Raw genomic sequence first — 27,050 nt, forward strand, 5'->3', positions numbered from 1 at the left:
CCTCTCCCCTCCTCTCTGAAATAAAAAAATATATATTTAAAAAATAAAAATTAATCACAGCCCTGGCCAGTGTGGCTCAGTTGGTTGAGTGTTGTCCCAAGCACTGAGAGAGGTCACTGGTTCAACTCCCAGTCAGGGCACATGCCAGGGTTTCGGGCTCGATCCCCAGTGGGGAGCCATGTAGGAGACAACCAATTGATATTTCACTCTCATATTGATGTTTCTCTCTCCCTCTCCCTTCTTCTCTCTCTAAAAATCAATAAAAATATTTAAAAATAAACATTAGTCACAGATGGGGGCTTGGAACTGACACTGCACACTTTACTATATATATATCATCTGATTATCAAAATCTCTGCACAGCCCTAGCTGGTTTGGCTCAGTGAATAGAGGGTCGGCCTGTGGACTGAAAGGTCCCGTGTTTGATTCTGGTCAAGGGCACATGCCCAGGTTGCGGGCTTGATCCTCAGTAGGGGGTGTGCAAAAGTTAGCCGATCGATGATTCTCATCATTGATGTTTCTATCTATCTCCCTCTCCCTCTCTGAAATCAGTAAAAATATATTTTAAAAAACCCTCTGCACAGTAGGAGCATTTTTAAAAATCAGACATGTTTAACCAATGTCATCCCAATAAATTCAGTTTTTAAAAATTCAGGCTCAGGTTGTCCAAACGAGTGGCAGAACCAGGCGGGGTTTGTTTCCAGGTCTTTCTGATCCCAAAGCACCTTCCCCTGAGCTCCCCTCTCCCTGAGCATCGGTGCCCACTGAGACCAGTTACTGTCACACCTGCTGGGTTACCTGGGCCAGTCACTCCTGCCCAGGTTTCCCTTTCTCCGCACATTCCCTGCCTCACCAACCCTTGTGTACGCCTGCTCTTACACAGTCCTGGGAGAAAGATGCTGCGGAGGAAGCTCAGGGCAGTTAGTAGTTTCCACAGGTCCTGCAGACACTAAGGGGCAGATCCCAGAACTTCAGCCCAGGCTGTGTGAGCCCAGGGGCCGAGCACTTCACCAGGACACTCGCCTGCCTCCCGAGCCCTAACTTGTTGGTCCTTCCCTGAACCAGATTCTCCTCTGAGCTCAGATCTAGAAGTTGCCTGTGAGAAGAGTCCAGGTGCTAAGCGCCAAGCTTCAGCCAGTCAGATGCCCAGTTTTAGTTGAAAAGTGATACTTTTTACATTCTCTCCAAGCCTTTGCCCTAAGCAAGAAATCCATTTACTTTTTTTTTTAACCAGAGTAATTAAAAAAAAATTCATATCAGGTTTTCTGCCACTTGTCAGATATCATGAGGAAGGTTAAACATTTTGGAGAAAGCAGCCTTTCCGATTAATGTGCTAAATGTTTCTAAATATGTCAGTTGAACCTTTTTACCTCTCCCATTTAAAACTTCAATCAGCCTTACCCTCGGTTGTCACTGATTTAATGCCTATGTTTGCTTAGTATTTTCTCAGAGCTGGGAAAAAGCAGACCTTGAGAGCTAAATTGCCTCTAGGTAGGTTCTTGATATCTGGGCAGGACACCTAAGGAATGCATAGCAGTGTAGTATCAATCTCTATAGAGCCACACTAGTTTAACTTATTAGACTTTATTACAATAACAAAGTGATTATTTTTAACAATAAAAGCAGAGTGCCTATAGGCAAGAGGATGGTCCTCTCAGGCCACGCCCCCTCCCGAATGGTTCTAGAATGTAACATCTATCCACTAGGTGTCATTATTTACCAATTCTGGGTTGTTCTCTGTGCACTTGACAGTTGAGAACAAAGCTAGAGACAAGAATACGAGATGAATCAAAAGGGACTGTGGGAAGGGCACTGTGGCTGGAATGCATCTTGTGGTGGGAGGGCTTTCAAAGACAAGTGAGATTTTTCTGATCAGGTCCCCAGGAAAGAGTCAGAACTTGGGTTCTTAGAGTGGCCCTGCTTCCCTGCATGTGCTGGAATCAGGTTCGTATCTCCAAGTCTAAGGAGTCCTTCCTTCAGACACAGAGCCCTCCTGTGCCCAGCTGCCCTGCGCTTCCCCTCTGGCCTGGCTCACGTGTCTTGGGGGCACAGGAAACCACGGTAGAGAGCCAAGTAAGCAAGTGCTCCTGCTCAGACGGAATGTCTCCAGAGACCCAGAGTTTAGGATACAAATTCAAGAAGCCGTGGGGCTGTAAGACTAGGAGATGAGCTTGCATAGCACCTGGTAGGAGGCACCTGACGGACTAAAGTAGGAAAAGGAGCCACGAACCCTCTTGTCCCCGTGTTTCTCTTTGGGCTGCGAGTACAAGCCAGGAGCTGAGATGGGCTCCCGCCTGTCCCCTCTTTGCCCTCAGAGCCAGCCATTGTTGGTGAAATCCAGGCGCAGCTCCTCCTCCTCCTCAGGGCTCAGCTCCTGCAAGGGGGCCCGGCAGGGGCCTCCGTAGTAGCCAAGCCAGTCCATGGCTTTCTTCAGCCCCGGGATCCCGAAGCGCCGGGTCACCTGAGAAGCAGGGCCTGTTAGAAGAGACTGGGGGATTCCTACACAATATACCCCGGACCCAGACACGTGTCCCTCTTAGAAAGTTGGGGCTTCTACCCTTCTCCTCCATCAAATCTATGATAACCAGCGTGGATTGGGAATCCAGACTGAGAGACCAGAAGGCAGGCCGGCATTAGAGAACACAAAGCCAAAACCTCAAATGAAGACAGGGAGACGCCTCCCTTGGTTTTAGGGAAAAAATCCACCCCATGGGGAGGAGAGAAAGCAGCAAAGCTGTGGGTCTGGGCGCTAGAATATGACCGGTCCACAGCATAATTCCCTGGAACCTGACCCAGGCACAGCAAGCCTAGGAAGTCAGGCACAGCCCAGACCTCTACTGGCCCTTAAATGCTCTCACAGGAAAAATAACGGATCTTTGTCCAAAGTTTCATTGTGTAACCTTATATCATTAACTTAGTACCTCTGAGCAAGTTATCTTGTCTATAAATGAGAGGGTAGGACATGATCTCAAATCTTTTCCATTGTCATGAGGGACCTAAGTCTCTTGTCAATTCAAAATCATGCATGGAGTTTTACAGAAAATGATGCATCAAGCTTCTGTGCTTTTAGCATAGCAATTGGTTATTTCATGCTGATCAGAAGTGTTAGATGAATCTTTGACTCCCTAAAAACTAGGGAAGTAATCATTACTTAATAAAGTTTTATTTGGAAGTAAGGAAAAAACCTTAGAAGTATGGGCTTCAGGACAAGTGGAAAAAAAAAGGTTGTTTGGGGTAAAAAGGTTGACAGCCTGATGAAAGGTTGACTAATAACTATTCACCACTAGAGGCCAGTAGGCGTCAGCAAGCCTCTTCCCAGGCCGGGCCCCAACCCCCCATGGTGTTCTAATAACCCGGGCATTTCAATCCAAACCTGAGCAGGGGAGAGCGTGGCCACAAGAAATATTAGAGACTAGTGGACACCAGAGAAAAGCTTTCTCCCACCATAGGTGCCTGACGATCTCTGATTTGCCCCTCTGCAGACCGTGAGAAAGGGTTGAATGCTTTGGTGTGCAGACAGTGGAAAGTCCTAAATATAGCCAGGAGGCTGGCTGGGTGAGAAGGCCAGGAAGGACATTGTGTTCAAGCAGGGCAGGGAAGTAAGGTGACATCAAGCTGCTCTTGGAGCGGCTGAGCCTACAGCCCAGGCAGCAGAAAGGTGTTCCAGGAATTCCTGAGTGTGTGCCCAGAGCTGGCAGAGGGGGAATTCCTGAGGGTAAGACAGGACGGCATGCACAGCATTGGGTGGCAGCGAGCATCCTCTCTTCCCAAGGGGCAGCCCAAGCTGCTTCATCTATAAAATGACGTGATAGCAACACCTACCTCACGTCAGAAGAATTGAATGAGAAAAATGCCACCACGAGGCCAGACCCCCAAAGCCCTAGACGCTTTTCCTCTTCCTGTCCTAGTGCACACAGGTTCTGGGACCTTCCCTCTTGCAGGTGGATGGGAGCAGGACAGCAGAGGTCCTACCTCAATGGAAAGTCCAGGATGTCCAGTACAGCCCGTGCCCTGGATGGGGCTCAGCTGAAAGGCCCTCATTTCTGCAGTTCTCACCTCCTATTTACAGAGCATCCTTTCCCAGGAGAACCTTCACAGCCAGGGAGACTCATGCTTGCCTCCTCAGCTGTCCTTTCTCTACATCTGCGTTAATCTGCCCCCTTGAGGTAAAGACATAAACTGTGAGCGAGATCTGGAGCCTGCCCACCACTTTACCCAAACAAAAGACATTGCCCAGTTCAGTCTGGGACTGTTGTCTTAGATGCAAAGCCTAAAGGGGCACCAAAAAGCCCAGTCATCAAGGTAAATAGTTCATGCAATTAAAAAAAATCAAAATCAATGCAAAAACATCCATAATGAATAAAGTACCAAAGTTTTAAGTAAAGACAGGATTCAACAGAACTATGCCCTGCCATAGTGTAGCCTGAGGAAAAGTAAACATGTAAGTGAGGCAGTGTGTGGGCCAACTCTCTAACCATTGAGCAGAACCAGCCAGAGCTGTTCTGTGTACTTTTTTTTCATGGTCAATATTTTTCTAGAAGTAGATTTGGGGGAAAATTGTTTTGATAAGTTTGCTTCCATTCAAGCCAGGGAAGTAAAATTATAACAAATTATGGTTTTGGTATTGATAAAATACTTAAAACTAAAAGAATGGTGTGAGCGTTAATAGACCTACTTAAAATTTTTTCAATACTTTTAATGTTACGGGGGAGTGAAAAAAATCACCACGCAGAAAACTAGTTAAAGCTTCTACTTCCAAGAAGATAGAATAGATGTACTTTTTCCTATGCTTCCCAATAAATACAATTTTAAAAATATCCCTGGACGTTATATAAAAACAAGCATAAAAAAGAGTCTGAAAGGTAGAGAGAAGGAAGACCAACTGGGGACCTCAGTACCACGGAACAACACAGTGGTGGGTTAACTGGCCCAGACTTAGAGCTGAAGGTGCCAGCAGCCCTGAAATGCCAATGGGCAGAGACAAAAAAGCCCCAACAAAAGGCCATTCTCCCTAGCCAAGGACCAGGAAAGGAGCAGCCTAGTAAGATGAAAACTCTTAGACAATAACCACTCTATTCCAGGCTAAACCCCATAAAAAATAATAAAAAACTGTGGGCCCCACGCTGACCCAGGCCAGCAAGGCCACGCCCCCTTCAGCAGGCGTGTCCCTCCCCATCCATGAAGGATGGTCTCAGAAGAGGCTTCGTGAGGAGTCACAAGTTTTACCCCTGTCCACGCTTAGGAGGCCATCTCCCACAGACACACTCATGGTGTCCGTGGAGGCCACGTGGGAGCGATAGGCGGCACTCCCACCTCCCCAGCCCAGTGGTATCAGCAGAGCCCTGGTGCAGAGCTGAAAAATATTCTAAACTCCTGCAAAAGCATCTCCAGGCCTAGCTGGTATCACTGGAGAATTCAAAAAATGCTGGGGGCCAGCCCCAGCAGTCCAGGGGTTCCCAAAGGTGTGGACGGAGTCGGCGAAGAAAGTTTTACACAGAGACAGCGTTCAGAACTCTCTAGCTTTCCTTAGTCTCCGTGGATCTTCCCTGTGCCTGGCTGAGGCCACAGAGAAAAAGGAGAGAGATCGCAATATCCCCCATAAATATAGGCAAAAAATCCTTAATAAAATATTACCAAATGGAATTTAGCAATATATCAAAAGAGTTATACACCAGGACTATGTGGGGTCTATCTAGGAATGTAATTCTGGCTCGATATTTGAAAATTATTAATATAATCCATATTAACAGGATAAAAAGGAAAAAAATCACATGACCATCTCAATCAATGTAGAAAAACATTTGACAAACTTCAACACCCATTAATGATTTTTAAAATTCTCTGAAAACTAGAAAAGAGGGGGAACTGCCTCCCCTTGGTAAAGAACATCTATAGAAACCTACAACTAGCATTATGCTTGATGGTGAAAGGCTGAATGTCTTCCCTCAAGATCAGGAACAAGGCAAGGATGCCCACTGTCACCACTCTTATTCAACATTGTGCAGGGAGTTCTTGTCAGTGCAATAAGGCAAGAAAGGAACTAAAACATATACAGATCAGAAGGAAGAAATAAAACTTCCCCTATTTGTAGATCCCATAAATATAGGCAAAAAATCCTTAATAAAATATTACCAAATGGAATTTAGCAATATATCAAAAGAGTTATACACCAGGACTATGTGGGGTCTATCTAGGAATGTAATTCTGGCTCGATATTTGAAAATTATTAATATAATCCATATTAACAGGATAAAAAGGAAAAAAATCACATGACCATCTCAATCAATGTAGAAAAACATTTGACAAACTTCAACACCCATTAATGATTTTTAAAATTCTCTGAAAACTAGAAAAGAGGGGGAACTGCCTCCCCTTGGTAAAGAACATCTATAGAAACCTACAACTAGCATTATGCTTGATGGTGAAAGGCTGAATGTCTTCCCTCAAGATCAGGAACAAGGCAAGGATGCCCACTGTCACCACTCTTATTCAACATTGTGCAGGGAGTTCTTGTCAGTGCAATAAGGCAAGAAAGGAACTAAAACATATACAGATCAGAAGGAAGAAATAAAACTTCCCCTATTTGTAGATGATATGATTATCTGTGTAGGAAATCCCAAGGAATCTACCACAAAAAGTCCTAGAACTAATAAGTGAGTTCAGCAAAGTCATAAGATAAACATACAAATATCAACTGTGTTTCTATGTGCTAACAATGAACACATGAACAGTGAAATTAAAAATATAATACCAGCCCTAGCCGGTGTGGCTCAGTGATTTGAGCGTTAGCCGCGCACCCAAAGATTCTGGGGTCTGATTCCTGGTCAAGGGCACGTACCTGGATTGCAGGTTCGATCCCCTAGCCCTCGTCGGGGCTCGTGTCGGAGGCAATCAATTGATGTGGCTCTCTCACATTGATGTTTCTCTCTCTCTCTCTTTTTTCCCCTCTCCCTCCCTTCCATTCTCTCTACAAAGCAATGGAAAAAATGTAAAACTATACAATTTTAGGAAAAAAAAAAAGAGAAAAATCTTCACAATTTGGTGGTAGGCAAATAGTTCCTCAGGTGAGGATTAACAACAATAACAAAAAATACAATACCATTTATAATCATTCAAAAAATATAAGTCACTTGGGTGTAAATCTCTCAAAACTTGTGTAGGATTTGTTCGCCAAAAATTACAAAATGCTCATGAAATAAATCAGTCTACACAGATAGAGAGACATATCACATTCAAAGTTTTGGAGAAAACATAGTAAAAATGTCAATTGTACCCAAATTGGTATACAGGTTCTTATCAAAATCCCAGCAAGAGTATTTGTAGATACAGACAAGATTATTCTAAAATTTATATGGAAAGGCAAAGGAATTCGACCTAAAACTGTTGAAAAATGAAATGGGAAGAATCAGTCTACCTGATTTTAAGATTTATGCTATACTACAATAATAAAGTCTACATGATATTGCAGAGGAATAGATCAACGGAAAGAATAGAAAATCTAGAAATAGACCCACACAAATACACCCGACTGATTTCTGACAAAGGTGCAAAAGTAGCTCAGTGGAGGAAAATCACCTTTTCAACAAATGCTGCCGCCACAAGTGGATCTCTATAAGCCAAAAAAAAGAACCTCAATCTAAGTCTCCCTTTACACAAAATTAACTCAAAATGGGCCACAAACTTATAAAATGTAAAATTATACAATTTTAGGAAAAATAGAAGAAAGTCTTCACAATTTGGTGGTAGGCTCTCTTAGACTTGACATCAAAAGCTAAACATAAAAGAAAATATTGATAAACTGGACATTATCAAAATAAAAAACTTTTGCTCTTCAAAAGACATTTAAAGAGAATGACAAAACAAGCTACATACTAGTATTGGGAGAAAATATTTGCAAACCACATATTTCAAAAAGGATTAGTATCTAGGAGATGTAATAAACTTCCAAAACCAACAGTCAAAAACCAAATAATCCAATTAGAAAATGGTCAAGCAACATAAACTGACATTTCATCTACAAGCATATACAGATGGTGAATATATACATGGAAAGATGTTCTATAGTGTCAGCCGTAGAGACATGCAAGCTAAAACCACAATGAAGTATCACTACACACCTATGAGAATGGCTAAAATAAAAGACAGTCACAAGATCAAATTCTGGTGAGGATGCAGAGAAATTGGATCACTCATACACTCATACCAATACAAATGTAAAATGGTACAGCCACTCTGAAAAACAGTTTGGCAGTTTCTTAAAATAAAAATCAAACATGCAACCATCATGTGACTCAGCAATTGTGTATTTATCCTAGGAAAATGAAAACCTATGGTCACACAAAAACATGTACATGCATGTTCATAGAAGCTTTGAATAGCCCAATCTGGACACACCTAGCTATCATTCAACAGTGAATGGTTAAACAAATGTGGTGTGGCCCTACCATGAATTACTCCTCATCAAGAAAAAGGAACCATCTTATTGATACGTGCAACAGCTAACGAATCTCCAGAAAATGATTCTGAGTGAAAAAGCCAATCTTAAAAGGTTATAGACTAGATTATTTCATTTATATAACAGTCTTGAACTGACAGAATTTAAAAGTTGGTAAACATATCTGTGGTTGCCATCAGTTACAGAGAGGGTAGGGGCAGGAGGTCAGTATGTGTGGCTCTAGAAGTGGAACGTGAGGGATCTTTGTGGTGATGGAAATATTCTGTATCTTGACTATATCAGTATCAAAATCCTGGCTGTGATATTGTTCCTACTGGGGAAAACTGGGTAGCGGTTCCCTGTATTATAAGTTTAATTTAAAATAGACATAAAGCCCAGCTGGTGTGGCTCAGTGGTTGAGCATGGACCCATGAACCAGGAGGTCACTGTTCAATTCTCAGTTAGGGGCCTGGGTTTTAGGCTCAATCCCCAGTAGGGAATGTGCAGGAGGCAGCCGATCAATGATTCTCTCTCATCATTGATATTTCTATCCCTTTTTCCCTCTCCCCTCCTCTCTCTGAAATCTATCTATCTACCTACCTACCTACCTACCTACCTATCTACTTATAGGGACACACATTTTTCTTTTTGCCTTGGGCTCCAATATGGCTCTGCACAGCACTGTCTGGCATTGACAGGCTTTCTCTCTTGGCTCTTCTCGACTTGCCCAGCACAGAATTGGGGTATGTGGTCTGACTGCAGAACAGATTATTTGAAGACAGAATTCTAAATACCTCCAGCTTCTCCGTTTCTACTCCCGATCATTCTGTTAGGACCTGGCCCTTTATAGAGGCCCACGGACCCTTTCTCTAGGTAGTGCATCTAAGTCAGGTCCCAGGACCACTTCTGTCACAATCACTCAGGATGCTTACCTCAATGCCTATTTGTGAGCCTAACGGATTATAATTTTAACTAGATTCCTAAATGAATGCTAATGCACACTAAGTTAGGGCTCAGCTTTGTCTGAAGTCAAGATTTTCTGGGGAGGCACAAGAGTTCCCACACTGGGATGTTTTCTGAAAGGGAAGAGACTGAGTGGGGACCCCTGGGCCTGCCCTGGATCCCGCTATAAGGAGGACACAGAACCACCTCCCCACCCACCAACGCTTTGCTGCCATTGGCTGGGAGCTCACCGCAGTGTTCGGCTCAATGAGGCGGAGCTGTAGCTTCTGGGCATCTTCCCATTGCCCTGTGAGGCAGAGTCGCTCCAGCTGGCACACCTGAGCCCCCAGGACATTGGCCAGGGCACACACGCCCCCCACAGCTCCTGCCCGGGATAGGATGCAGAACATCAGCCAGAGCCTCTTCTCACAGAGAATTCCAAACCCTGGTCCAGTACCTCTTCGTGAGGAGCTAGGATGTGGATTTCTATGCCACTGGTTGGCCATGTCAAAGGCACGCTCTGTGAGTCCACAGAGCACAGAGAGACAGCTGCCAGCATAGTCGGTGAAGTAGAGCCCCGCAGGTCAGGGAACAGAGATTGGAGGCTAACTCAAGGCAGTTCCTTCCCTGCACTCATTTCCCCTCCCCCCCAAAAAGTAAAGTTCCACCTGCCACTTGGCACCTCTACACTCCTCTGCTGGCCGCCTGACTCACCAGTCCTGGAAGGGGTGAGGTGAATGGGAAGTCTTTGCTCTTCTGAAACCTTACCCTGCCCCCGTCCACCCCCCCTCCCATCCTGAATTCAGCCTGGAACAGGGGTGGGGTGGGGTGGGGGAGTGGAAAGTGCTCTGGATACAGGACACCGGGCATTTCCTCCCATTGGCTGCATAAACCTGGACAAGTCATAGATCCTCTGGTCCTCTTGGTTCTCATTGGGGCAAGGAGAATGGGCTGGCTGCCATCGCAGGGGCCCTGCCACTCCTGCCAGCCTGCGAGTGTGACGCTAAGGCTAATGAGGATGCCCCTAAGCAGAGGGGCTTGGACACTGGAGAGAGAGTAGGCAACTGTCAATAAGCTTATACAGCTGCCATTTATTGAATCCCTATCATGTGCCAGGCATGATGGCAGACATAGGGCCAGTGCTCTCTAACTCTCACAACACCTCCCTGCTTTACAGAATAGAAACTCAAACCCAGCGAGGCTGAGTACCTCGCCCGCTGACACTCGGTGAGTAAACAGCAGAGCTGAGATTCCAGCTCAGACCCGGGCCTCCAGATCCTTTTCCATCTACCCCATCCTCAGGAACAAGGCAGAACTGAGTCCCCTTCTTCCCCTACACTTTAAAGACACGGACAGGGATGTGCAAGGACGTAGACCGTGAGCCAAAGTCTGCATAAACCAGAGAGAATAGGACCCAGCAGCTTTGGAAAAGTAACTTAAATCTGTGTCAGCTGAAGGAGCAAATGCCCCCCCGCCCCCATCCGGCACCCTCCTCGGGCTCAAAACCCAAGGACCTTGACCCCAGACAGACAAGAACAGTTGGTCTAATGGTGACATTCCTAGGATCCTGGACTGGGACAGAATCTGATCGGGCAGCTGAAGATCCCTGCCCAACCCTGCAGGTCTGACCATTCATTCTAGCCTGGAACCAGAGAAAGAGGAAAGTCAACTGCGGACTAAAGGGGAGGGTCCCAAGGCCTCTGTGAGATTCAGGAGCTAAATTTGCCACCTAAGCATGGAGCTTGGGACTTAGAGCAAACTGCAAGCATTCCAACGAGAGGCCAGGGTTTATGCACGGCCACCCTCCTCCGCCCAGCAAGTTCACTCACGAGCACCCAGTGTCCAGACAAGCAAGCAGTGTGCTCAGCTTCTGAGGTTACAGAGCAGGCAAGCTGGCAAAGGGCCTCTGCAGACCCAGTCCTGGCACTCGTGGTCTCTTCCAGCAGACCCCCAGCTTCCTGGGTGTGTCTGGGTCACCCTCACAGCGTGAGAGCAGCGGGAGGCCTACCCACGGCATAGCTGGCCAGCAGGAAGCCAGCCGATCCAGCCAACACCTGGAAATCCTGCCTCCTGGTCTTGTGAATCATCAGCCCGATTCTGGTCACCTGTAACAGCAAAGCCCGGTGTGAGTGGAGCCCAGAGCCTCAGGCTAGCCTGGTGGGGGAGGGGGGCGGGGGCGGGGCTGGGCCCGTGTGGGCAAATGAGAGCCTCCCCTCCCCCGCCCCACTCCGAAGATCCCACAAGACAGAGAAGACCCAAACTGAAGCTGGTCCCAGAACTGCCCTGAAGATGGTAGCAAAAGAGAAGTGGATGGTGCCCCCAGCCAGGAGCTGCTGCCACTCACATCACCGCCGCTGTCCTTGATGCCAATGATATTCGGGTGCTGGGAGAGCGTGACCACCGTGTCCACAGGCAGGTCTAGCCCCGTGTTGGCTGGGACATTGTACAGCACCACAGGAATTGGAGAGAGGTCAGCGACCTGAGGGACGCAGAGGAGAGGGGAGAGGGCAGCTGCCCAGGCCCAACAGGTCCGGGCCAGGGCGCCCTGGACAGGCCCACCTCCTGGACCGGAAGTCACTGTGCCACATTGCCCTGCTTGAGAGCAGTAACAGTGGGTAGTAATTAGTGAGCGCTTTCTATGTGCCAAGCACCGTCCCAAGTGCTTTATGTTTTGATATAATTTAGTCTTCACAACACTGTGAAGAAGTACCTTTATTCCTCCTATTTGAGAAGGAAGGAAACAGAGACAGCATGGTTAGGGCAGTCACACAATGTCACACAGCTGGCACGGGGTGGCATCTCTCCCCTTCCCAGAGCTGCCGTTCATGGGACGTAGGCTCACCACTCTGTTCCCAGCTTCTCGGTCTCCTTTTCTCAGGCAGTGTCCCCCTCATTCAGCTTCCTCTTGGTCCCAGCTCTCACCCCCATGCCCACCCCTCACACCCACCTTGGTGTAGTGGTGAATGAGGGCAGCGCTGCTCATGCGGCCACGATAGTAGCAAGGAGTCAACACCATGGCGACATCAGCCCCGACCTGGGCCATGCTCACGGTCATCTCCACCGTGGCCTGAGTAGCTGCAGGAGGAAAGAGGGAGTCTTCCCTACAGGCCATGCAGGGTGAGAGCAGGAGGAGGAAGAGGGCTGGGCTAGGACCCTGGGGCAAGCAAGGGGTGCAGAAGAGACAAACAACTAGGCTGAACCCAGCCCCTGGGCCAAGGAGCCTGGCCACCCACCCGCCGGGGACTCCCAGGGCCCAGGGCATTATGGCCTCACACTCGCAGCCAGAGCCAGCTACCAGGAGCTTGTCCTTGGGCATGGCCTGGCGCACGCGGCTCACCACCTCCAGGCGCTCACTGCTGGTCAGGAAGGGGAATTCGCCATTGGAGCCCTGGATCACAAAGCCTGCGGGGAGACCGCATCACATCAATAGACACCTTCCCATCCTCTTATGAACAGCAGGGACATTGCTGTTACACTCGCCCAGGTTCCTACCTCCCGGAAACCATAGCTTTTCACACACTTCCTTCCCATCTTTGTTCTGATGCAGCCAGAATGTTTTAAACAGTTGCGATAACAGTGTTCACACCATTTTTCTTTGTTTTAATGAACTGTTTTAGCCATACCCCAAAGAATAGATAATGACATAATCCACATATGTGTATTCCGTACCCATGGCAACCCTCCCTGGTCACCTTCCTCTTCCTCTCTTGCTGTCCTGACTCAGGTGTTATTGTTCCCATTCATGTCTTTCTACCCTTCAGACATATATTTGGACCAATAAACAAGATATAATATGGATTTTGACACTTTAAACTTTATAGAATAAAATCAAACTTATCTGCATCTTCCACAGTTTGCTATTTTTGTCCAACATTGTGTCCGTAGCAGGACATGTAGCTATGATTCAGTCATATTCATTATCCTATATAATAAAAGCCCAGCGACTGAGCTGCAGAACGACCAGTCACTATGATGTGCACTGACCACCAGGGGGCAGACGCTCAATGCAGGAGCTGCCCCCTGGTGGTCAGTGCGCTCCCACAGCAGGAGCAGCCGCTCAGAGGGTGGGTCCACAGCCGCTCCACTGACTGGGATGAGCAGTGCTTCCACAGCGGCCGATCCCCGCACGCCATACCCCCCACCAGTGCCCGAATCCCATGCACCAGGACTCTAGTCATATAATATTCTATTGTGTGCTTAGACCACAATTTACTTTTTAAAAATTTGATTTTGAGAGAGAGAGAGAAAGACATTGATTTGTTGTTTCACTTATGCATTCATTGATTGATTCTTGTATGTGATCAGGAATTGAACCCACAACCTTGGCATATCAGGATGATGCTCTAACCAACTGAGCTACCTGGCTAGGGCCCACAATTGCTAGGGCCCACAATTTACTTTCCATTCTCCCTTTGAGGACATTTTCAATTTTAATTTTAATATTTTGTTAATCCTCACCTGAGGATATTTTCCATTGATTTTTTTTTTTTAGAGAGAGTGAAAAGGTGGAGAAGAGACAGAGAGAGAACCTGGGACCGACCCTTCAGTCCACAAGCCGACACTCTATCCACTGAGCCAAACTGGCTAGGGTCCTTTGGACATTGAGAACGTTTCCTTATTTTTGCTAGCATAGCTAAAGCAAACATTTTCTGGAAAGTCTTCCGTGCCCATGTCTAAGGGATTCCCTACAGTCGACTTAGGTGTGTAATTAACAAATTGCACACCTGCACGTGCCATGCTCTCTGATTATCCAGGTCACGCCCATCAGCACAAAGAAGAGTCTGTCAGTCCTCGTCCAGGCCAACACGGGGCTGTCAGCATGATTTTTTGCCAATTTTCTAGGTTAAAGGTGACATCTCATTCTTGTCTTTTTCATGTTCCTGTTTTATCAATCACTGGAATGGTTTCTAACATTTCCAGCTAAAGGTGTCCACCCTTTTACAATCCACCAGAGGCCAGCAGAACTGCTGCTATTCGGCTAAATCTGAAAGGAATGTTACTAGAACCGTTTCCTCCCCCCGCCCCCCCTTTTTTAACTTTCTCTTTCCTCTTCTTTCTCCTCTCTACTCCATTCCATTCCAAAAACATTTTTCTTCCATAGTTGACAAACACAGCATAAAATACAACAAGATGATTAGTAAATACAAGTGTTTGGGAGAAAGGAAAGAAAACAAAGCCAGGAACGATATTGATTTCCAAACCCCTGTCACACACTTGTGAGCGATGGGTCATGCATTTGATTTGGGGCTTCCCGACTGTCAGAGCTAAAAGGGAAACATGGTCAGCTGACAGGCATGTAGAGCTCACGATAAAAGCAAGACGGCCGCCCTGGAGAAACACAGGGTTTCCTGGCACTGGGACCAAGAGAGAGTGTTCCCGTGAGTCATCCATCCTTCAAGGGACACAGCGTGATGTGGGGGCAGTTACACCACAAACCTTTCCCTGCTGCTCACTACACCGTTAGAGTCCACTCTGCAAGTTGCCAGGCTAGCTCACTGGATCCTTAGCGGCCTTCTTCTTTTCAGGTTTTTGCCTCGCTAACCTTACGGGGACCATCTGGAGGCAAACAGCTTTTGGCGTCTGTTGCGTTGCCTCCTGAGGAGCTGCTCCTCCGCATCAGGCTGGAAGCCGATGGTCGGAGCCTCTTGCTACACAAGGCCCCGCGCTTTCCCGGGGGGCCATCCCCATTTGTAGAGCTGCCAACCCTGGAGGAAGGCTCCAGTCCAGTCGGGATTGGACCAGCACCCTCTGATTTAGAGAGCAAAGACTTAGAGATGAAGTCTTGGCTACTCCCTCTATTCAAATGGAAGAATATCTCCCTCCCCAACCGTGCCTGCCACCCCTCCTCGAAGGGGGCCGAGGTGGGGTCTTTCTCCAGCTACTTCTTCAGCCATAGCCACTCACGCCCAAGTCCCCCTTCATTCTGGTGGTCAGTTCCTCAACAGCTCCTCAGTTCCTCACTGGTGGACCTGCCTCAACAGCAGAGGTCAGAGAGACCCACTCTGAGGGTAAAAGAGGACCCTCACTCCTAGTGGCCCGCTTGGCATGGGTCAGTGGTTGAGCATCGACACATTAACCAGGAGGTCACAGTTCGATTCCTGGTCAGGGCACATACCTGGATTGCAGGCTCAATCCCCAGTAGGGGGTGTGCAGGAGGCAGCCAACATCACCGATGTTTCTCTCTCCCCCTTTCCCCTCCTCTCTGAAATCAATTAAAATATATATATTATTTTAATTGATTTAAAATAATCAATTAGAGGCCTGATGCACAAAATTCATGCAAGGGTCCTGGCCCTCAGAGCCCCGGCTACATCCAGAAGGTCGTCTGGCTGTCCAGTCAAATTAGCATATTATACTTTTAATATATATATATATATGTTTAAAGACTCCTAGTGGCCTCTCCCTTGTGTCATTTAAGGGAGCATCTGACCCAGTCCTAACTCCCAAGAGGGAAGAAATGCCAGGCGGGGGAGAGGCGTGTGGTGGAGTCAGGAAGCACTGGACCCAAGTCACCTCTGGCTATTGAACCAGTCACATCACGCCTCTGAGTCCCCATTTCCTTTCCATGGGGTGACAATAAAATCATTTCAGTCCTAACCTTACAGGGCTGTCCTAAAGGCCCAAAGAAGAAAATGTACAATAAAGCCTTTTGAAATCTGTGAACTGCTGCCCCAGGAGCCCCTTCTTACTTGGCTAGATGTGCAATTTCAGACTCGATGTGTCTCAGCATATATATATATATAAAGTCACTTATTAGTAATGTCAAAAATATTCAAAGACTTCTAACTCTGGACGCATCTGGGGACGGTGGGCATGGGACTGGCCTTCGAACAGGGCAGTGGGTCTGGGTCTGGGCTTCAGGGTTAGCTGAAGCAGGGCTCTAACCCAGTGACATCACAGTCTCAGGCGAATCACACCTCTGAGCCTCAGGTGCTCGTCTGCAAAATGGAGAGAATGTAATATCTTATGGGTCTGTGCCATTAACCACCCAGAACGGGGCATACACTACAAACAAACAAACGAAACCTCAGAAAGAGAGCTGTTGGTAGTAGTAGTACTAGCAGCAGCAGCAACCCCAGCCCCAGCCATGCTAATGTAAACAAGGAGAGAGAATATACAGCACAGTAGCTCTAAGGGTGTGTTGGTGGGTGGGGGGGTGGGCACTTCATGGATCCCTGTGGGTGCAGGGAGCAGGCGGGCAGGGAGGACTGCAGCAGGGCTGCCACGTGACTGGAGAGGCCATAGACCGGCGGAGGGTGGCACCCAGAGGCAGGGGCTACAGCCCACCATGCTTACTTACTTGCTTCCAGAAGTCTATCTCACCTCCTTCCCCCCGATTCTTGGCTGCTTCCTCTTTCCCTGACAACAGCAGGTTGGTGGGTGGGAAGCCTCCTGGAGATATCCCGTCCCCAGAACCTGAGACCTGGGAAGCCGTTTACGGTGTCTCAAATCAGCTCAGCAAAAAGGCCCCAGGTCAAGGCCCACACCAAAAAGGGGTGTGGGAGAAGGACCCCCCCATTCCTGTCCAGCCCTGAGGCTGGCTACAGAGCCTCCAGACTCAGAGTGAGGGGGTACAAGGCTTTATTGGCTCAGGCATGTGGCATCAGTGTGGCTCTCAGCTGCTCGTGGGATCTGCCTCATCTGTCTCCTCTCAGTGGGTCTACAGGAACCTGTGAGTCTGTTTCAGCTGCTTTGCTCCCTCCACGCTCTTCCTCCGTTAGGGCCCATCCTCTGTGGCAGATTCCACTCATGAAGTTGAAGGCGTCCACCTGAGGAAGAAGGGGTTGGGATGACCGCATTCACTCTGGGCCACAAAGGCTGTCCCACAGGAGAGAAAACAGGCCTGTGATTGTATGCCAGCCCTGTTGGGGGAAGGGGCTTCTCCATCCGTGGTTAGATGGCTTCGAAGGGCTGATAGGTCTGATGGCTGCGGTTGGGCAGGCTGTGGCTCTGGTGGTGGTTTGGGTGGCTTGGATGATCCTGGTGGCCATGGTGACCATGGCCATGGAAGGTGTGTGTGTGGTTCATACCAGCGACAGTGGTTTCCCGCTGCGTGAGGAAATTGCCCTTCAGCTTTATCTCCACCTCCTGGAGGGCCTTCAGCTCCTCTTGGTTGAGGTCCTTGGACTCCAGGTGGCCTGAGTTCCGGTACACCATGGCCCGCTGCAACATGGAGTTGGCCAGCTGGCGTCCCTTGGTGTCAAGCTCCTTAGTACTAGCAGCCACGGCGGCCCACGTGGCCTCATCTGTGGGCGAGGACTCCTTGTGGGTCTCTCTGACCACTGAGTACGCAGGCACCTTCTGCTTGTTGGCGAAGGCCTCCCTTGAGGCGGAGGTCTCCATGCGAACCGTGGTGTTGGCCTCTCGGTTGACAGTCTCAGGCTGGGGGGCGGGGGCGCTGCCGGGGGCCGGGGCCCTGCCAGGGGCCAGCTTCTCGTCGGAAAGGCGGCTAAAGTGAGATTTGATCCAGTTCTCATTCTGTGCTTTGTGGCATTCTTGTGGCTCGTGCTCCTCTTGTGGAGACACAGAGGCTATCTTCCTCCTCCTATTCCTCTTCCGAAGCCACAGCATGAGGCTTCCACCTCCGATTAAGAGGACCGTCCCCAGCACCACCTTGCATGATGGTTGCTGGATGAGCTCCAAGAAGTTCTCCAGGACCCTAGCCAGGCAGGCAGAGCTAAGAGTGCACTGGGATGGGGGGAGCCCGGATGGTATGTTTCATGCTTGAAAGGGCAGGCTCCCTGTGGGTGTCTGGCAGGCAGGCCCACCGCTGCACCCTTCCTAGGATACCCCTCCCGCCTCAGCAATGAACCCCATTATGAGGTTCATTGGTTGGGGGGGCGGGGCGGGGGGAGAAGGCTACAGCATCCCTCATGTTGACCCCGGCAGGCATTGTCTGAGGCCCAGGTTCTGTCTCCCACCCTGACGGCTATCCCCAAGGTCAGTGGAAGGGCAGCTTCCCCAACTCTGTGTCCCTTCTGTCTTCTGCTTGTGACCCATTCTGCAACTCAGTCCTTCTTATCTTCCAGCCTTTGGTTTCTCTCCTTTGCTATCCAGTGGTTCCCAGCAGGCAGAGGCTTCTAGATCAGCGGTTCTCAACCTGTGGGTCGCGACCCCTTTGGCGGTCGATCGACCCTTTCACAGGGGTCGTCTAAGACCATCCTGCATATCAGATATTTACATTATGATTCATAACAGTAGCAACATGACAGTTATGAAGTAGCAACGAAAATAATGTTATGGTTGGGTCACAACATGAGGAACTGTATTTAAAGGGCCAGAAGGTTGAGAACCACTGTTCTAGATCAAGCTGTTCGTGGTTGAAGGACACCCTTGGTTAGGCTGGCATCCATTCCTGGCCACCTGAGGCGGCATCTCTCTCCATCCAGGACCCATTTCTGCTGCCAGCGCATTCCATCCCCACTTGCAGCCCCCAGCCCCGTTATGGAGCAGGGTCCAGAAGGAAAAGGGGTCCAGCAAGGAGCTCATTCTAGAATAACATGAGGTCACAAATGGGGGAGGGGAAGACAGCAGGGCTGAGAAGGCAGAGCAGATAGGACAAGAGCAGCCACTGGGTCCCAGATCCCTGGGGCCATTTCAGGATGCGGCTGCTACATCTTGTCTTGGTGATGCACCTGCAAACCCAGAATATATCACCACCCCCGACCCACCTCGTAAATGGGCACAGTGCAGGTGTGAGCCGGTGGGCCAGCCTGTCAGGCTCTCCAAAGGCACAGACAACTGACAGCCTGGCCCACATCCCAAATTATATCCAGGGCCTCGGGGTGCAAGCGGGTCTGGGCCGCTCTATTTTTCCACCCAGAGGCAGCTAACACATTTTTTTTTTAAATGAAATGTTAAAGTAAGATGGTAAAAATTGTGAGATTTTAAACAGAATATTTTATTTAATGCAGTAATGGCTTTAATATACACAAAAATATTCTATCTTATCACAAGAAAACATGGTTTAGTCCACATACTAAGGGAAGAAGACACAAGCTTAAAGTTCTATGGGAACACCAACTCCCAGTCTGGCTGGAGTAGCTCTGTGGTCGTCCAATGACCTCGTTTGGAAATAACAATTCAAAGTTCATCTCTGGGGTGGTTTGTGGGAGTGAGTTCAGGACCAAATGGCCCCTCAGCAACAACAACACCCTCCAGGCTCTAGTTGTGACTTGTATTTAAAAAGAATATTCTTAATTCAAATAGCCAGTACAAATTAACAATGAAAAAATAAAAATAAATAGCCACACTAGTCCATTGTAGTATAATAACGATGTATGGTATCAGATGGCATTAGATTTATCAGGATGATCACTTCGTAAAGTTATGTGAGTGTTTAATCACTAGTTGAAACCTGCAGCTCGTATAATTTGTACGTCAACTGTAGTAGAAAAATTAAAAAATATTTTTTAAAAAAAGCTACAGGGTTTCAGGCCATGCCTTCCAGAACAATCTCTAGCTGTTCACCAATTCATTAAGGGCAGGCTTCCCGCTTTGGGGGGGCCTTCATCTTGGTGCAGGGGGGCCTGGCAATGAGAATGATGGTTCTCCCCTCTGCCTCTGAGCGTTGAGCTGCAAAGCAGGGCCAAGATCAGGCAAGAGAAATGCTGATTTCACAGCGAAAGTGGCCCACTGCTCCCTTCCTGGGCGTCTGTCTGTGTCCTGGGACCAGGGACAGGACCCTATGGTTCTATGTTCCTTTGCTAGGGCCTCATGTTTGAGCTCTCTGGGAGAAACGCGTTGAACCCGGTGGCTCAATTCCCATCTAAAATGAGGAAACTCTCCCAGGTCGCTGTTAACTGGTGGAACCAGGATGCTTACCCCGTCTCCTCACTCCAGATGCTGGCTCTTCCCACACAGCCCGCTGCCCCTCCCCCATCTTGTGTTGGGGGGAAGAAAGAGGGGAGGTGGGGGCAGGCTCCTGGGTGGGTTGCATGGGAGATGGACTAATGCCTGCCAAGTCCACAGCAGCCTATGCTCCTGGGCACTGCCCTGCCCTCTGCAGGAGTCGGGGGGAGGGTTCAAAGAACCTGGGGGTCTCTGTGATTCTCTGGGTGGTAGGGAGACATCAGACCCAAAGTCCACCCTCCCCACCCCCTGTGCTCAGGTGTCCTTGAACCTAGAAGGTGAAGCAGAACCTTCTCTCCTCTTAGGGATGTAAGGAGCTTCTCACTTTGCTTCAAGAGAACCAGGCCTCAGCTCAGACCTTCAGGGCCCCATGACCCAAGTCCCAGCAGAAATTGACTTAGTGTTTGTGTCACAACTCAAAGTGGGCGTCCACAGGGCATTCACTGTCCCCTAAGGAAGGATCACATCACCTCAGCCTGAGACATGAATGGGGTCTCCGTCAGGCCAGCAGTCCCTGTTCCAAAGAGCTTTGCCCACAGTACCGTGCTGTCATCCTAACAATCATTATCCTTGGACTCAGTACCTTCCAGTGCATCGCTCTGCCGCTTGCAGCACGCTTTCACTTGCATTCTCTCGGATTTTTCTCCCTACCGTCCCATGAGATGGGCATTATTACTCCCATGTGTCAGATGGGGGACTGAGGTTTAGGGAGACTAGCTCATAGCTACATCAGTAATAGTGTAATCACTACTCTGGTTTCAAATCAGGCAGAGCTGTGATTTGAAACTAGAGTCCACGTTCTTAATTGCTCCACGCACCACCTCAGTCGGAGCCACTCCATTCCCAAAGCCGGTGCTGACCAGACTCTGCTGAAATCATCTGGCCTAGCAACTTAGCAGTCAGTGCAGGGAGTGCAACTCAGCTTGGCTGTGCAGTCGGACCTGGGTTCAAATCCCAGCTCAGCCACGTACCGGTAAGTGACTTTGGGCAAGTGACCCTGTCGTTCTGAGCCCTGTCTTTCCCTCTGTGAAATGGGGCTATTGAGTGGACTGCCTCAGGGAACTGTCATGAATCATGGTTGAGGGCAGGATGGAGGGACTTTTCCACTTCTAACTTCATTTATTGTGCTTGTGGCTGTGCTGTATGTCGAATGCCACTAATATAATCTGGTCCCTGGCCTCAGAGAGGGGAGACCCATGTGCAGAGGGGAAATGAGTCAGAGAATCCAGAACAGGAATTAATTTGGCCAAGGGAGGCTTTACCCAGAAGAAAGAGTGCAAACAAGGCTTTGAGGGGGGTGAGCCTGCTGGCTGGGCTGCCACTGGACACCTGGCTGCCCTCACACCTGCACAGGGTGCCAGGTTAACAAGGACTTTCACACCCATTATCTCATTTGATCCTCATAATAATGCTGAGAGCTAAGATGGCGCGTTAGCAGTTTACAGCTGTGGGAACTGAGGCAGCAGGGATTCGGTCGGGGTCTCAGGCCGGCAGGGGGCTTCCCACCTGACTCTGTGCCGCTCCCGTAGTGAAATGAGCCCAGGGCACTGCACTGCCCCTGAGCAGCTGGCCAGACCTGGTGCCTCCCTCCGGTTTCTGGCTGGAGAGACCAGGTCATTCACATCTCCCCCGAGCCCCACCGTGGACAGGCCCACTTACCTTTGAAGGGGAAGGCGCCCAGTTTCTGCAGATTCTCCTCCAGTTTCCCATAGTCCACCTCCGAGGTGGCCGTGAAGGGGGTGGTCAGAGGGGGATAGATGCCCGCGATGTTCACCTTCCTCCCCTCCCCTGAGGCCCGCCCCCCCACATTCCTAGACAAGCCCCTGCTCAACCCCTGCCTCACAGAGGACCAGACCCGGGGGCCCAGCATCTCCACAGGAAGCCTGAGGCCCAGCTCGTCTCTGTCCCTACGGGAGGCTGAGTTTGGACCCCTTCCGACCCCTGTTAATGATCAATGTGTTAGTTAAAAATTTGCTGCCCCTGACTTGTCAGCCCTGGGGCAGGCTGGGCTGGGTGTCCCCAGGGTCGAAGGCTAGGCCTATAGGTCCCCGAGAGGGGGGGGGGCGGCTCCTCTTCCTGGGGAGCACCTGGAGGAAGGCCACAACCCAATGTCCCTCGCCAGATGGAGGACTGGTTCCTGGGGTCCCGACACTAAAGGGTGTTTATAGTGGGGCCTGAGTCCTCCTCCCACAGTTTCCAGCTCAAAGCCAGGAGCCCCGCCACCTTTTGCTTGGCAGTTCCGTGTTGGTCGGAGTAGCCGATTGGCTGAGCCCTGTGGGAGGCGTGGCAGATCTGGGTGATCCACAACCCCTTGGCTGCCCCCTTCCCAGCCAGACTCCTCCTCCTGTTAAGGCTGCCACCTGACAGGCCTGTGCTGGCCACACACAGCCCCACGGGACTGCAGTCACAAGGAGGGGTGGTCCAGGACGAGTGCATGGTGAAGCTGATCCACGCTGGGACTTGGGAAGAGGGGTGACGGGGCGAAAGCCAGGAGAGGAGGAAACGCAGCAGGGCTGGCTCAGGGGACTTGGGGAAGGGATAAGGCTGGAGTTATCCCTGGAATATTCCTAAATATTCCAGGCACAGATAGAAACAACATCACACATAGCAAAAGGACATTTTTATTGCGGCAGCTTGTGGGTGCTCCTGGGTCTTCCGCAGAGGAAGGGCTCAGGTCTGGGGGCCGTTCAGGCGTTTACTGGGCTGGTACAGGCTGGGGGGTCTCCCGCCCACTCTCCGCAGCCCCCTCCAGCCCGTTCTGCTCTGACCCCAGCTCAGGGTGCTCCAGAGCATTCCGGGTGTCGGCTTGCCACAGCTTCACCAGATCTGTGGGAGTCTTTCCTGCCTGGGGGACCAAGAGGAGATCTGGTCACTGTTCAGAAGTCTACCAGGAGGTGCCCTCATCTACACCAGTGGTTCCCAGCAGGGAGCAGTTGCCAGTGCCTGGAGACCTTTTGCTCATCACAACTGGGGGTGGTGGTGGTAGTAGGTGGGGAGTGGGTACTACTGGCATCATGAGTAGCGGTCAGGGATGCTGCTTAAGCATCCTGCGGTGCACAGGCAGCCGAGCCCCGAATGGCAATAATGCCGAGGTTGAGATGTCCTCGTTCTCCCCCTCCCCCTATCTTCCTGGCTTTCCCGTATCCCCTTAGCTTTCTTGATTGGGGAGGGGGTGGGCATTCTCCTTCATTCTGTGATTGCTCTGAATCCCAAAGAAGAGCTTGGACTAGGGGACATGGGATGCTAAGAGCACTCAAGGACCACCAGGAACCAGCATGGTGTGCCAGGAACAGGCACGCCAACCGAGGGCTTAGGTTCTTCCTGCTCTGACCCTCCAGGATTTGGGCCTCCCTGGGCGGGGGGGGGAATATTAGGACCCCCTTTGGTCTATTGGGGCGGGCCTTTGGGAAGTCCCCTAACTCCCTCCAGGCTGTTTCTCTGCACCTGCCCTCTGCAGATAGACAAGCATAGAGACTTGGGAAGCTGGCTGGGCCTGCAGTCCCCGGGGTCCCAGAGAGACCCTCCGCGGTGAGAGCTCCAAGCGCAGGCAGGCTGAGTCTTGTTCGGTTCTGTTTCCTCTGACCGCCCAGCACAGGGCCTGGGTGTGCCGTGCACACTGATGACTGAGTCAGGAAAGGAGTGAACTTACCAGGTTCTTGGTCATCATGTCAGCCCCATGCAGGAGCAGCAGTTTGATGATTTTGTAGCGGTTGAGCCTCACGGCGTCATGCAGGGCACTGTCCCCTTCCTAGAGCCAGTGTGACACTCAGCATAGCCCATATTGGCACGTGGGAGCCCGCAGGCTGCCTGCCCCCCTATGGTGGGGCTGGGCAGGAGAGAACCCAGACACTCACTCTGTCTTTGGCATTGATGTCCTGGCCCAGGGACAGGAAGTGCTCCACGATCTCCACGTGCCCTGTTCGAACCGCCACGTGCAGGGGGGTGCTCAGCAGCTAAGTAGGGAGGAAGCAGGAGCCATTGGCTGGAGGGGCCTGGCCTGTGTGGCTTTGGGAAGGGGGTTGTCTTAACTCCAGTCTTATTCCTCCCCCAGGTCCTCTTGCCAGGGCCTGCGCCCTGGAGGGGCGGGGAATGCTGCAGTTCTCACCATCCTACCCAATGGCCTAGCTTTGAAGCTTTACATGCCACCTTCTCCGGGAAGCCTTCCATGATTCCCCCCTTACTCCGCTATGAGCAACTGATCACTCCTCTGCCCTTCTTTTAGCAATTGTAATAGATGTCATTTATTGAGAGATGACTATGTGATGGGCATGGCAAAAGCTTATCAAACATTATACATGTTTAACAAATAATTAATTTATATTCATTTTCCCATCTACACAAGAACTCTGCAAGACATTTTACAGATGAGCAACAGGCTCAGAGGTTATCAGTCACTCAAGGTCATGTACAAAGAATAAATTTTAAAAAGATAGATGAATAAATGAATGAATGGATGGATGGATGGATGAATGGATAGGTGGATAGACAGAAGGATGATGAAGGATTGCATGGATGGACAAATCCTGTATCTTTTGGGTGGTCCCAAAGTCCCCAGAACAGTGAATCTCTTCCCCCTCCCTCTCCTCTGCTCTTCCTGCTCCCGTCCCAGATGATGGTTTCCAAGGGCCTTCATTTGATGGAAATGATCCATCCCTGGGCTCTGCAGACACTCTGGAAACCAGACTTGTTCACTGCTTTTCCGCCCTTTGCTTCCCACTCCCCGCCCACAGCCACCCCAATATCTGTGAGCATTATTGCCTCACCTTATCTCTCATATTGGTGTCTGCTCCTCGGCTTTGCAGGAGTTTCACCACCTCCAAGTGGCCCCCGCGGCAGGCCCAATGCATGGCCGTGCAGTCCAGCTAGAAGGGAAGGATGGGATCTAACTGCAGAGCTTCAGAGAAGAAAGTGCCCTGGGGAAAGGGCCCCCGCCCAAAGGGCAGGGAGATACCCAGGAGAAGGGTACAGGGAAGGGATGGGGCACTGTGCCTGGGCAATGGATCAAGCAGAACATAAGAACCCTTGGGACCCATCTAGTCCAAGACAGATCTGCTGAGGAGGAGATGGGGCCTGCCCAAGGTCATGCAACCCACTGAAGGTGGGGCCTGGCCCCTGAGGCAGCCTGTCTGTGTCCCAGGTTGGCACACAGAGAGGGAGTCTAGGCCCCCCTCCTGCCTCCCACCCAATACCTGCCCTCTCACTCACCCGATCCTGAAAGTCCACAGTGGCCCCGCTCTCCAGCAGCTTCTCCAGGATCTCCATGTGGCCCTCCAGGGAAGCTCGGTGTAGTGCTGTCCTGCGGAACTGTCCCCACAGAGGCCGTCAGGGCCTGACGTCTGGCCCAGGCCTGAGCCCGTCTCCCACACAAGCTAAGGCTGAGGCCTTACCCCAGCTTGATTCTGGCCCTTGTGTTGGGTCCCCATATCGTCCATGTTTGCCAGCTCCTCATGCTCTGTCCAGACTCCCTTATGCCCTGCAGACTCCGTCCTTCTCACTGCCCCCAGCACATCAAGCCAGGCTCTTCCCTGTGCCAGCGTGCCCATTTGGCCTCACTCCCTTGAGTGCTTAATGAATCCTCGCTATTCCTTCAAGATGGAGCTCCAGTACCATCATCTTCTTGAAACCTCTAAGCCAGAACTGTCCAGGGGCCCAGGCAACCCGCCCGCGTGACAGAGTGTTTGAAGGCCAGCTGAGGCTTACTCGGCTCTGTTTCCCCGGAGTGCCTAGCCCAGGGCCAGGATGGGCAGGTGCACCTGATTACTGAGTCAAGGAGGGGATGAACTTCCTCCCGACCCAATGCAGTTGGCTTTCTGCTTCGGTCTCTTGAAACATCTACTCTCAACCCTCATCTTTTCCTTTTTTGTACTCCCAGTACCTGGGGGAGGAGATGCTCTGAGGGAGGAGATACTCAGATGGAACAAGAGGATTAAGACTCTGGAGGCTACAGAATAGAAAGGACATGTAGACTAAGCCTACAATAATGCAGGTTCATTAATTTGCTTAAAGTAAGAAAGAGGCTGTTTCAAGGAAACAAAAAAAGTATGGTAGGTGGTGGAAACATTTTGAAAATAGTGCTGATGGTTGCACAGCATTATGAATGCAATCTATGCTGCTGAATTGTACACTTAAAATGGCTAAAATGGCATGGCCCATGTTATATATATTTTCTCACAATAAAATAAAAAATTAAAAGAAGTATGATATACAATACAAAAATATAGCCTCGCATGAGTTTTATGTTTTTTTCATTCATTCAGTAAATGCTTAACCAAGCACTATTATTCCATTTGATCCCTATAATGTGCTCTGAGGGAGGCAGGCTGTTTTACAGAGGAGTAAACTGAGGCATGGAGCGGTGAGGGGCCTAACTACAGGTCACATCGCTAGGGAGAGGCATTCTTTCTATTTGCTCCCATTCCTCTTTCTTCCCTAAAGAACCACGTGACAGTTGGTACTCTGGATGGGGTCCAAGTTGAAAAGGGCCTAAGGATTTAGATAAATTCCTGTGTGAGAAGGACCATCCCAAATCTTCTGAGGACACCCCTCCCAAAGGACACCCAATGCCTGTTCTCAAATAGGCCCACAAGTGGGAGGGGTGGGGCGGCCACTCTGGAAGGGAGGCAGGCGCAGGTGAAGGGGTCGGTGAGAGCATCACCTGATCGCAGGTGTCCGGGGAGCCCCCATCGGCCAGAAACTTCTCGATGACCTTCATTTTCCCTTCCACGGCAGCTTTCAGGAATGTCTCCTCCTCCACAGGGCCAGTCTGAGGGCGGAAATGCCATCACCCAGGGCCGCCCCGCAGTGATCCGGGCCCTCCCGGGCT

The 27,050-nt window shown here is 50.0% G+C and overlaps 3 protein-coding genes across 5 annotated transcripts in view; all 3 read right to left on the bottom strand.

Moving 5' to 3' along the window:
• Positions 1–1,590: 1,590 nt before the first annotated feature.
• HOGA1 (4-hydroxy-2-oxoglutarate aldolase 1) lies at positions 1,591–22,444 on the bottom strand. The gene is made up of 7 exons (XM_006089962.3): positions 21,887–22,444; positions 12,650–12,778; positions 12,324–12,451; positions 11,721–11,855; positions 11,385–11,481; positions 9,628–9,761; positions 1,591–2,461 (listed from the first exon to the last, which is right to left on the bottom strand). Exons 1-7 carry the CDS (start codon positions 22,095–22,097, stop codon positions 2,312–2,314), a joined length of 984 nt encoding a protein of 327 aa, XP_006090024.1. The 5' UTR covers positions 22,098–22,444; the 3' UTR covers positions 1,591–2,311.
• Positions 17,270–17,947, bottom strand: CUNH10orf62 (chromosome unknown C10orf62 homolog). Its single transcript, XM_006089961.3, has one exon. It carries the CDS (start codon positions 17,945–17,947, stop codon positions 17,270–17,272), a length of 678 nt encoding a protein of 225 aa, XP_006090023.1.
• Positions 22,445–22,830: 386 nt separating the features above from the next.
• The window catches only part of ANKRD2 (ankyrin repeat domain 2), a 61,615-nt gene continuing 57,395 nt past the window's right edge, over positions 22,831–27,050 (bottom strand). For all 3 annotated transcript variants that reach the window (XM_023754869.1, XM_023754870.1, XM_006089969.3), the window contains exons 4-9: positions 26,883–26,990; positions 25,433–25,531; positions 24,991–25,089; positions 24,082–24,180; positions 23,877–23,975; positions 22,831–23,072 (exon numbers count right to left, since the gene is read on the bottom strand). In XM_023754869.1, the coding sequence (XP_023610637.1) occupies positions 22,923–23,072; positions 23,877–23,975; positions 24,082–24,180; positions 24,991–25,089; positions 25,433–25,531; positions 26,883–26,990 (654 nt within the window). In that variant the 3' untranslated portion in view covers positions 22,831–22,922. The remainder of the gene's footprint in view (positions 23,073–23,876; positions 23,976–24,081; positions 24,181–24,990; positions 25,090–25,432; positions 25,532–26,882; positions 26,991–27,050) is intronic.

Source organism: Myotis lucifugus, unplaced genomic scaffold, assembly GCF_000147115.1.
Source record: "Myotis lucifugus unplaced genomic scaffold, Myoluc2.0 scaffold_66, whole genome shotgun sequence".
NCBI lineage: Eukaryota > Metazoa > Chordata > Mammalia > Chiroptera > Vespertilionidae > Myotis > Myotis lucifugus.

Excerpts from the sequence above, each read along its gene's own strand:
- CUNH10orf62 (XM_006089961.3), bottom strand. The coding sequence starts at position 17,947 with ATGCTGTGGCTTCGGAAGAGGAATAGGAGGAGGAAGATAGCCTCTGTG.
- HOGA1 (XM_006089962.3), bottom strand. The coding sequence starts at position 22,097 with ATGCTGGGCCCCCGGGTCTGGTCCTCTGTGAGGCAGGGGTTGAGCAGG. Across the intron at positions 12,452-12,649 it reads AGCTGGCTCTGGCTGCGAGT|CTACTCAGGCCACGGTGGAG; the intron begins GTGAGGCCATAA and ends TTCCTCCTGCAG. Across the intron at positions 2,462-9,627 it reads TCATTGAGCCGAACACTGCG|GTGACCCGGCGCTTCGGGAT; the intron begins GTGAGCTCCCAG and ends CCTGCTTCTCAG.